Below are 11289 nucleotides of genomic sequence, written 5' to 3'. Positions count from 1 at the left end.
CCATATCTCTGCTGCGTCTCACTAGGATTGGAACTCACTTGGGATGTTTGGTCCTTGTTTCTTTAGCTTTCTCTACTGATACTTTCTTATTTACTACTTGCATTGACACAGAGCTCTCTTTTAAAAAAATTGTGTTTGGTTAATCAACAGTTGGACTCTCCCAACAGCCAAGTGGATTGTGGGAAAACAGAACTCATGAATCAAGTTCCCTATCCTTAAGACCTGTCGAGTTTAAATGGAGAGATGACACTAACAAAGGAAACAATTAGGAAAAGTCTGAGGAAGGTTTTTTGGAGCATATGATTCTTCTCTTTTCCTTTGTGATTCTCTCAGTGAAGATATGCATGCCTGGGAGCCATTGGCTTTCAACATCTGACCCTTTTCAGTTGCAATACAGTTGAGAAAGCTAAGTTGAACAAAAGTAGGGTAGACTTCCGTGAATTGCTGCAAGGGTGTCCCAGAGAATAATTAAGTATCAGTTGAATATAGAGGAAAGCTGTCCCAGAATTGCTCAGTTGCAGAGTACACCATAAAATAGGTGGTTTGCTGTGGTGTGCTGGAGTTAGCCTGCACTGGCAGCCATTACTAAATTTTCAGGAATTTTGCCACCCATTGGCAGCTGGAAATCAGCCATGATGGTAGTATTTACACCATGGAAATCATCAAATGCTGTAACTAAGAGGATTTTTTTCTCCTCTTCCCCTCCAGTGGGTTTATCAGCCCCTACTGGATTTACTTTAGACTTTGACTATAGTTCTTGTGTGCCAAATGTTTGCACCTGATTCCGCAAATGTAGTATGTCCAGACCAGGACCTTATTTGTACCCTTCTCCTGAACCAAACAATACGAAAAGCACGATTCTTCCCTTTGACTTCCCTGTTTTTATTAGGGTATTTTCAGTGGGGTTCTTCTGGTCATCCAGATTCAGAACTGTGGCATGATCTATTGAGTCCCCCCTTCATTTCCCTGAATACCATATCTGTTACCAAGTCCAATAGATTCTAAGAACAATATCACCTTTCCATTTCTACTGTCACCTGGGAGCCACCTGCTTCAGACCCTCCTTATTCTCTTTTCTGGATTATTTCAGGTTTTGGTAACACTGCTCTCAACATAGCTTATTTCATTAGTTATTTTTATGTCCCCAAGAGGCACAATCTTGTTTTCAGCACAGCTACTCACAGTAGCTTTGTGATATATTCTCAACCTGACTTCAAAGCCCTTTGCAGGCCCTGTGGCTTCCGTTTATCCTTGGAGTCCTATTTCCTCTCTGTGCACTGGGTGCCAAATTGCATCTTTCATTGTTTCCTAAACATTCCTTGCTCACCTCCATTTCCTTATGGCTTGGTTCACATTCTTTTCTCTGACCCAAAACAGTGGTCTCCCTTCTTTAAAGGTCCTTGGTATTTTCGTAAACTTTCTTTATGGCACTTCTGCCATGTTTTGTAGTATAGTTATTTGTGTATTTGTTTTGTCAGCTCATTGAGAACAAAGCTTTCGTTTTACTCAAATGTCTGGTAGAACTGAAAGGAACTTTATAAGTAGTAAGCTTCAATGAATTTTTATTGAAGTAAATACTTCAGTATTGTAAATTGATGCTGGCACAAACGTTAAGATCAGAAACCTAGTAGTTGATTATGTCTTTTGCAGCTGTGTGACTTAAATTTTTTCATGCTAAGATATTCAAAGAACATCAAAAGTTAATATTTATAAAAATTCAAAGTTTGAGTTTGACTAGGACAACAGTTAGGACATGAACTTAAATTATATTGGGGAGGTTGAGAATATGATTCTATTTGTTGACCTTGGATGAGCCAACCCATGCTTCACTGTTTTATTACCTGTTCTCCAAAATGCCAATCACAGACCAGCAAATGCAGATTTCAGTCCTGTGACAAAGAACTTAACAAAAGATTGTAAAGTTCCAGGGATGGTTCATTTAATGGTCCATTTAATAAAAACAACACCAGATAATACATATCAGAATTATAAACGTCTCTGAATGAGACCTTAAAGATTTGACTTACATTATTTATAATAGTGGTTCAGAAACATTATATTGTTAGGTTTTTAGTCTAACCTCATGGCTCTGTAATTCTCCACTCCTGATTGTGAATCAAAACAAAATTGTGTGGAAAGATGATTTTATTAAAAAATGTTCAGTTTGAGAACTGGGATTTTTAGTTTTTATTTTCTTTAGTAGATGAACTTTAGAACTAACAGGAAATGTCATTTGGGTTGGTTAAGCATTTTAAATTACAATGTAAATTTAAAATTATACGTGTAGCTTTCTTTAAGTATGTTTGATGCTTTGTTTACTGTATGAGAGAAGGTAGGAAACAATTGGGGAAAAAATATTACCAGCACATGGCTATGTCTATAACGCTGATTCTCCAACTCTGGGTCTTTAAAAGTTAGTTACAGGTCAGAAATGAAAAATAGTTAAAATAATGATAATTAACATGTTAAAATATATTAGAGGGCTTGTGTTGTTTTTGATCTAATGATTAGTGATAATTTGAATCATTTACATATCAATTTATTTAAAATGGGATCTTAATCGTTTAAATTATGGTCATATGAGACTTTTTTTTTTCTTTTCCAAGAGTAGGATTTAGAAAGTCAGTTCCCAAGAAAGAAGGCTTTTATTTTCCCAAGTGTTATAATGTCCAATTAGGAAGTTTTCAATCATTCATTGGTTGAGGAATTATTTCAGAGAAATATATCTCTAATTAATTTGGATTTTTATAGTAAAAATCAAAATCTTATAGTTTCTCTAACAGAGATTACTGTGCTTAGAGTAGCTTATAGAGAGCAGTAATAACCGCAATTTTTCTCTCTTGACAGTACCAGTATAGGGATGGAGGTCATTTTAAACAAAATTGTAATTTAATGAAATCCTCTTTACTTATAACCTAATTAGAAACTTTAAGTGGCCAAGAGTGTGTGGAAATTGGCCAGATTTCTGTATATTTTGTTCAGAATACTTTGAAACCTCTTTCACTGTTTCACAATGTTTATAGATTGTGCAATTCAGGTTTAGTAATACTATAGATAGTCAGATGTCTTAGGGAGAGGAGAAAACAAGGATTACCAGGAAACTTAAATGTTGATAGTACAGGACATAGGACATAAGTACGATGTTATGATACTTTTTTTTTTTTTTAAAGATTAGGTAGAAAGTTTAGGGAAATTTTTTGGTGTTTTGTCTCTCAAACTCAGGATACTAAAAATCATATTCTTAAGTTAATAAACTGTATTAATATGCATCTTATTTGACTTTCCCTAGAATTGCCATATCTAGAAAAGCTTTTAAAGCTTTACTTGCTCAGAAGTCTGCTCATTAGAAAGGTCCTTTCTTTGTATTTATTATAGAAATTATAAAGCAAGATTCCTTTTATTTGGATGTTTGATTAGATGCTTTAGGGCTTGGATCCTCAACTGTTCTAATAAGATGAGCTTGCAACTGATGGGATTGTGTAGAAAAGCTTTGGTGCACGTCGGTAAGCCTTCTGTTGTAGACAGGTAGAGTCCCTGTGGAGAGTGGCTTTCTTTCTCTTTCTGTCTTTCTTTTTTTTTTCCGAAGTACAATTGACATGCAACATAATATTAGTTTCAGGTGTACAACATATTGATTTGACATTTGTATACATGTAAAATGGTCACCACTAAGTCTATTTACCACATGTCACCATACATAGTTACAAGAAATTATTTTCTTGTGATGAGGACTTTTAAGATTTACTTTCTTAGCAACTTTCATATTTGCAAACGTTATAGAAAATAATTTATATATCTGAAACAATACGTTCATACCATTTGATTGGTTAATAAGACACAAGGAGAAGATATGATTATCGTAACATAATTTATGACAATGAAAACAGTCTGATTTTCAGCACCAAAAGACTATTTGAAACTACACTAAGTTACTTGCAAATGATGGAAAACCATGCAGCCATTAAAAGTTGTGTTTTATAAATTTATAATGCAATGACATGTAAAAAATAAATTGCTGTAAAGATTTTGTATAAACAACATATTTTAACTATGATGGTGAAATACATTCCTAGATAGCAAATTGTTAAGAAGTTACCCAAATTCTAACAGTTGTTATGTCCAGATGTTACATTTTAGATTTTTCATTACAGTAAATTTTTTCAAGTTGTAAAAAAAAAAAATTTCAATACAATATTATTTACTGTAGTCACGGTATTGTACATTACATTCTCATGACTTACTTTTTTTATAACTGGAAGTTTGTACCTCTTGATCCCGTCACCCATTTCGCCCAACTCTCCTCCCCTTTGGCAACCACCAATCTATTCTCTGTGTCTACCGTGTTTCCCTGAAAATAAGACCTAGCCGGACCATCAGCTCTACTGCGTCTTTTGGAGCAAAAATTAATACACGAATTGGTCTTATTTTAATATAGTATAAGACAGGGTCTCATATAACATAATATAATATAATTATATAGTATAATGTAATATAATACCGGGTCTTGTATTAATTTTTGCTCCAAAAGACACATTACAGCTGATGGTCTGGCTAGGTCTTATCTTCAGGGAAACATGGTATAAGATTGGTTTTGTTTGTTTTGTTTTTTATACTTCACATATAAGTGAAATCATACAGTATTTTTCTTTCTATTTCTGACTTATTTCACTTAGCGTAATACCCTCAGGTTCTACCACATTGTTGTGAATGGCAAGATTTCATTCTTTGCTAATTAAGGCTGGGTGTAGTTATTTCATTGGATGTAATCTGCCACATCTTTTTTATCTATCTGTTGTTGGACTCTCTCTTGGCTGTTGTAAATAGTTCTGCAATTAACATCTTTCACATGCTTGTTGGCCATCTTTATGTCTTCTTTGGAAAAATGTCTGTTCAGATCCTCTCCCCGTTTTGTGATTGGAAATTTTGTTACCAAGGTGTATGAGTTCTTTATGTATTTTACATATTAACCCCTTATTGGGTATATGATTTGCAGATATCTTCTCCCAGTGAATGGCTTTTCTTTACACTGTGCCCGACACTGAGATCACTTCTGAAATTAGGGCTTCAGCAGTGGATGATGGTGTTTATTGATTATCTGCTTAAATAAAATAGGGAAATTAAGTTTTGCTTTTTATTTTCTAAAGCTAGGAGGAGGCGTCCCTGTATCTTGTTTACTGTTTTATAGATGAGCCACATGAATTTAATTTTCACTTTGGATTTTGTGACCTTAGAAGAACGGCTGCAGAAAGCTTCAGTCTCATGTCCTTAGTTCTAGTTTTCCACACACTGAACCTAGAAATGCAGAACACTGAATGACACGGCAGATCATGTGGGAAGGGCAGAGCACCTCTTTGAAGATGAGGTTAATTTCTCCAAAGACAGGAGGTGAGTTTGGATGGGTGTTTTAGGGGTTGAAGCAATAAAGATGGCAAGCTAGGGTGTGGGAACTTGTGAACAAAGGGAATCTGCTAAAGGATGGAAAACATAGACCCCTGCCTTTTACTCCTTACAGATGTCCCATTGAGCCTATTATGTGCATAGTGCTCAACCCTGTAGATTATCTCTAAGAAAGAAGTAGAAGATGCATTTCTATAAGATACTTTTATCATCTGCTGAAAGGCAAAACTGAAACATCAGGACTTAGGGGACGAGATATATTTTTACAGTTCCATTAAGAATGAAGATAAAATATTTTACTATGTTTTGTTAAATACAGATTTTTCAGTTTTAATATACTTTAGAAAAGTTCCACTTTAAAAAAAATTGTCTGCTTTGAAGAAAATGTTGTTGTGAAAATCTGAAGAGTGTTACGTAGTGACTCTTGTGGTTGAAGAGCCCTCTTTTTTAATGTAATGTCTAGACTTGCAAATGTACAAACATTATTTTGCCTCTTCTCTTTGCGTTATGCCCATCACTAGGAGGAAGAATGCATGGGCAGGACATCCTGTCCTTTGAAAGTTGGTTTTGTCATGAGTTGTAGACATAATTCCTATTTTACAGGCCGGTATATAACATTTTAAACTCTAGTGCCTTGTACATTGTAGGTGTTCAGAGAATGTAGTTTTTTTTAAGACTGGACAAAGATTGCGTTTGTGTTTTCTTTTCCTCAACGTGTCTATGATGTCAATTGGAGCAATAGTAGATTATAGTTCATTTCACTCTAATTTTTTTTTTTTTTTTTTTTTTTGTACTGACCTCTGATTCCCTCTGGCAAAGAACTGTGCTATGATTTGAGGCTTATTTAAGAACATGGATGAGATTGAGTTGTAACTAACTTTTTGGTACTAGCTCTTATTTTTGTGACCAAACGTAAAACTTGATGACCATCTCTGGTCAAGGACAAAAGAGCCCAGCTTAATAATGGTTAACTTTTAAAATTTTAAGTTCTAAGGATCATGAAATTCTTTTAATTGCTTGTTAATGGCTTTTTCCCAACAATTGAAAACTTGTTGAATGAATTGAAAAATTCATTGCTGAAGCCTTGAATTGATTTTCCTGGATAATTTGTAAATAGTTTTGTATATCTACAAATAGGCTAATATTGATAATGTTTTATATTATGTTTATATTATACTTTGATGATAAATTATATAATATTTTGGGGGATGCCTAAAGGTCTTATCCTGTTAAAGCAAAAGGTTTGAAACTGGCAGCAGAGAGCGCTAGAGTAGAGCCTCATTGTAATGTAGGCTGTTATGCATCTTCTCTTCTGTGCAGGTCTAAGGAATGTGATTTTATCCTGCAGGGATGACAGCTCCTCATACATTTCTAGGAAGGTCGTCACCTGAGAAAAAAGGGCTTTGATCTCTATTTGTGTCACTTAATTTACTAGCTGTATACTCTTGAACCTGGTGCTTAACATTCCTGAACCTCAGTTTTCACATCTATAAAATGGGGATAACTTGAACTGAGGATACCCTGGATTGTGTGTGACTTAACCATTCAGCAAACATTTATTGAGTGCCTGTTACACATAATGCTCAGAGAAATTCTACAGGGAAGGGAAGTAGGATGAGCCTACAAAGCTTAGAAAAAGCTGGATGCTGGATCAGCCTGTCTAAAACTTAGCACATTTCTCTACTCACACCTATTATTCATGCTTTCTCTGTTATTAGTGGCACCTAAGACAGAAACCTAGGAATCCTCTATTATACCTTCTTTATATTAAACCGATTATCAAATTTAGCCTGTTGTACTTTTTTTGCTATAAAATTTTATGAAATGCTTAAAGTGCTCATGTGTTGAATTTTGACATATGCATACATCTGTGTCATCCAATCACATCTTAAGATAGAGAACTTCATTATCATTCCAGAAAATTCTCTCATTACTCACGTGAGCCACTTGTAATTCATTGCAACCAATACATTCCAGATAAAGCAATAAAAGGAATAACTTTTTTCATTCATATCATCAATGTGTATTAATATGCCAGGTGTTGGGATGGGAACTGAGAAGGCATTGGGAAGCACAAAGCCCTTACCCTCAAGTTCGTACAGTTGGAAAAGGATACTGATGAATAAAAAAGAAATTGGTAACACAACTTGAGAAGAAAATAGAGCTTGAGTGTAGAGTGCCATGCCGCCATCTTGATGAAATGAAAGGGAAAGTGAAATCTAATTAGAGGTTGGTGAGAGATGTAATGAATCATGAAAAGAAGGGGAGAAACATATTCCAAGGATATTCAGAGCTGAGAATCAAGAGAACAGGGAATATTGTATGGCTTGAAGAAAAAGGAAATGAGAACTGACCAGAGTGATACCAGAGTGTCAAAAGTGAAAGGCGGAGAAAAGCTGAGTGTTCCATTGTAGGTCATCTAGAAGTCGCCTTTTTGAGGCAAGGAGCGATGCAAAGTGACAGACAATTCTTTGTCAGTTCCTGTCTCTGAATTCCCTCTGAACCTTAGTGAAAACTCTCATTTTACAAATTCCTAGTTAATTCCACATCATTTTAGTGAATTATTGTCGTCATCAGTGTAATGTCAACTACCATTTATTGAATGTCTCTATGTACATTATTTTGGAATGCACTCCATGTTATGTATTTATTTGTGGTAGTGGTCCCCAAAGATAATGTCCGTGTTGTAATCCTTGGAACCTGTGACTGTTACTTCATATGGCAAAGGCTTCGCGGACTTTTAACTGACTGAGTTAAAACTTGTGAGATGGTCCGACTTATCTGAGTGGGCCCTACACGCATTCACTAGTGTTCTTACAAGTGAAAGGCGGAGGGAGGTTACACACAGAAGAGGAGAAGACACATGCAGAGAGAAAGCAGTGTGGGGACGGACGTGGATAACTGCAGTGGCCCTGCCGCAGGATCAGGAGGCCCAGCAGCCCCCAGCACCCCCAGAAGCGAGGAATGGATTGTCCCCTGGAGCCTCGACTGGGAGCAGGGCCCTGCCGGCTCCTTCATGTCAGCCTTCTGGTCTCCAGAACTGTGACAGAAGAAGTTTCGGTTGTTTTAAGCCACCAAGTTTGTGGTAATTTGTTACAGCAGCCACTGAAACAGTGCACTTCTTATCTCAGCACACATTATGCACTTCCTGTGTACATGGACTCATGCCCTTTCCTTCACTGCAAGTGTTTGAACTACACTCCCTTTGAAATAATCCTGTTCATCTATGAAGAGCAAGCTCAAAAGCCACTTCCTGATCCCCTCAAAAAGAAGTCATCACTCTTTCTCTGTTTGGTCGCTGAGATGTCCCAAGTGATTCGAATAGTTCCTCATAGTAAGTGCTCAATAAATACTTGTGGAGTGAATTACTTCTGACACATATTACCGTTGTTGAGTCACCTGTTGTTTCCTCTATTAGATTTTTTTCTTATTTTTTAGCCGAGATACAAGTGCATCCAACACTGTAAGTTTAAGGTGTGCAACATGGTCCTTTGATCCACTTACATATTGCAGTATGGTTACCACCCATGACTCTAGCTGACACTTCTCTCATATCACATATGGTGTCTTTTTTGCGACGAGAACATTTAAGACCTCGTCTCAGCGACCTTGAAGTGTAAAACACAGAATTATATGGTAGTTCCGCGCTTCCAGGGAAGGAAAGGGCATGTGTCCATGCACAGGCGAGGTGCATGATGTGTGCTCTGAGGGTAACAATTGCATTGTTTCAGTGGCTGCTGTAACAAATTGCCACAAACTTGGTGACGTAAAACAACAGAAGTGGACTGTGATCACTGTGCTGGGCATTAGCTCTCCAGAACTTACTCATCTGCTGGTTTGAAGTGTGTACCCTTCAGCCTGTTTTATTTTAAATATTCCTTGGCCTCCTCTTCTTGTCTCCGTTTCTATTGCCAAAGCCTTGGTTCAGGCCCATGCCTCTCATCTGGAAGCGGCAGTAGTTGGTCTCTCTTCTTCTACATCCTTTTCTCTTTCACCTGAGAGTTCTCACTTTAAATAATACTGGTCATGTGCTGAGCCCTTGCTCACGGTCAGATGGCTGCCACAGCTCTGCTTTATCCAGATTGTCACAGTAAGTCTGTGGTGCTAATGCCAGGCCAGGAGGCGAAGACCCATCCTCGCCTTGCTTAGCTACTAGCAAAGGGTGTCAGTTCCAGCCTCTGCACACCTTTCCTCACCTGTCCTTGGCCTGCTTCCTCTTTCTCTTTGTTCAGCTGTCTTCTGCCAGGTATCTGGGTCATTCTTTTTATCTACTGTTTGCTAGAACCCAAAGCTTTTCCATTAACTGTTAACCAGTTCACCCTAGGCAGATAGTACATGGGCCAGTCCCCTGCATTTGTATTAGGGGTATGTCCTGCTCATAACCATGAGACTTAAGGTCTTTTGATAAGTATCGATCTCATATTTTAATAAGATTTCAACCCGCATAGTGGGCCCGTTTTATACCTGCTATGAACCTACTCATGGTCTTTACTTTTTTGCACTTCTGCCCTGATGAGAGGCTGCCTGGCAGTGGGCTGGGGAATGCCTATTTTGTCTATTCTTGTTCTGCCCATTTGTAATCGCTTGATTTTTTGGAATCTGCCTGTCTCGGAAGATAAGATGGGCTTTGCTCTCTACTTGCAGGTTCACAGGCTGAAGCCGAATATCCCAGTGCTTGACCACAGTGCTTCGTGCCTCTTAGGTGACTGTTGTCACTTACCGCTTCGCCATCACAGTGTGTGTCCTGTTCTGCTTTCTTCTCTCTGTAACTGGTAGGAGTTGAGAAGAGCATTGCCTTACCTGTTTGTGTTTTGTTTTTGATGCCCTAGGTCAGGATGGCTAACGGGTTGGCTTCCCACTTGGTGCCCCACGTCCACGTCACACCTTAAAGAAGCTGAAGAGAACATTTTAAAATGTAAGGCTTTCTTCTTATAAGTTAACTGAGCTGTTTGCTAAACTAGGTCCAATATTCGCATTGTCCTGAAACTGAAGATAAGATTCTGTGTCGCATTAGTCGTTGGCAAAAGAACTTTTCTATGTCATCTGCCAGTGCATAAATGTGGGGAGGCAGGGCCCTCAAACTTTTTGTTCTTGGTTCCCTCTTCTACACATAAATTAGTAAGAACCCTAAAGAGCTTTGTTTATAGGTTATAGCTGTCAGTATTTACCACGTTACAAATTAAAACTGAATCATTTAAAATGTTAATTTATTTTAAAATAATAGTAATAAACCCATTACAGGTTAAAATACATGTCATGTTTTCTAAAAGTAACTAGTTTCCAAACACCTGTAGTGAGAAGAGTAGCATTGTTTACATGTTAGCAAATCTCTTTAATGTGCGGCTTAATGTAAAGCAGCTGGATTCTCATACCTGCGTCTGCATTGAGACTGTCGGTAAGCAGTCACCTCTTACGTGATCCCTGGAAGAGTCTGCTGTATACTCATCGAAGAATGAGAGTGAAAGGCAAATAAAGTCTTAGTATTATTAAAATAGTTTTGACCTTGTAGTACTCCTGAAAGGGTTCAGGCGTTCCCAGAGGTCCCTAGACTACTCTTTGAGAATAGGTTCTAGGTGTTCCAGGGCAGGTAACCTTTGTAGAGTGGAACAGATACTGGACCGGAACAAGGTAACCTGGTCTAGGCCCAGGTCTGCCGTCAGGTGGGTACAGGATCTTGGGCAAGGGGCTTCTCTCAGCTTCCTGTATTTTACCTGTAAAGCGCGGGGGTAGGGTGATGAATTCCTTCTGGTTCTGGTATTCTTGGATTCTCTAATTCTGCATTTGTAGTGGTGTGGAAACCTTGTCTCTTGTTTGTTTGTAATGGGCATTGAAATTTAGCCAAACTAGTAGTGTCAGGGTGTTCCAGGTATCTGGGTATACTTCTAAGCAATG

The 11289-nt window shown here is 37.7% G+C and overlaps 1 protein-coding gene across 2 annotated transcripts in view; it reads left to right on the top strand.

Moving 5' to 3' along the window:
• The window catches only part of ABHD5 (abhydrolase domain containing 5, lysophosphatidic acid acyltransferase), a 31306-nt gene that overhangs the window by 2081 nt on the left and 17936 nt on the right, over window positions 1-11289 (top strand). Inside the window, exon 2 of one of the 2 annotated variants that reach the window (XM_019724109.2) lies at window positions 10227-10312. The exons of the other annotated variant lie outside the window; for it this stretch is intronic. Within the exon in view, the coding sequence (XP_019579668.1) occupies window positions 10227-10312 (86 nt within the window). The remainder of the gene's footprint in view (window positions 1-10226; window positions 10313-11289) is intronic. 2 annotated transcript variants of the gene reach the window in all.

The sequence above is a fragment of the Rhinolophus sinicus genome, linkage group LG10 (assembly GCF_036562045.2).
Source record: "Rhinolophus sinicus isolate RSC01 linkage group LG10, ASM3656204v1, whole genome shotgun sequence".
In the NCBI taxonomy this organism is placed as follows: Eukaryota; Metazoa; Chordata; class Mammalia; order Chiroptera; family Rhinolophidae; genus Rhinolophus; species Rhinolophus sinicus.
This window is presented reverse-complemented; position numbering and strand designations above follow the sequence as displayed.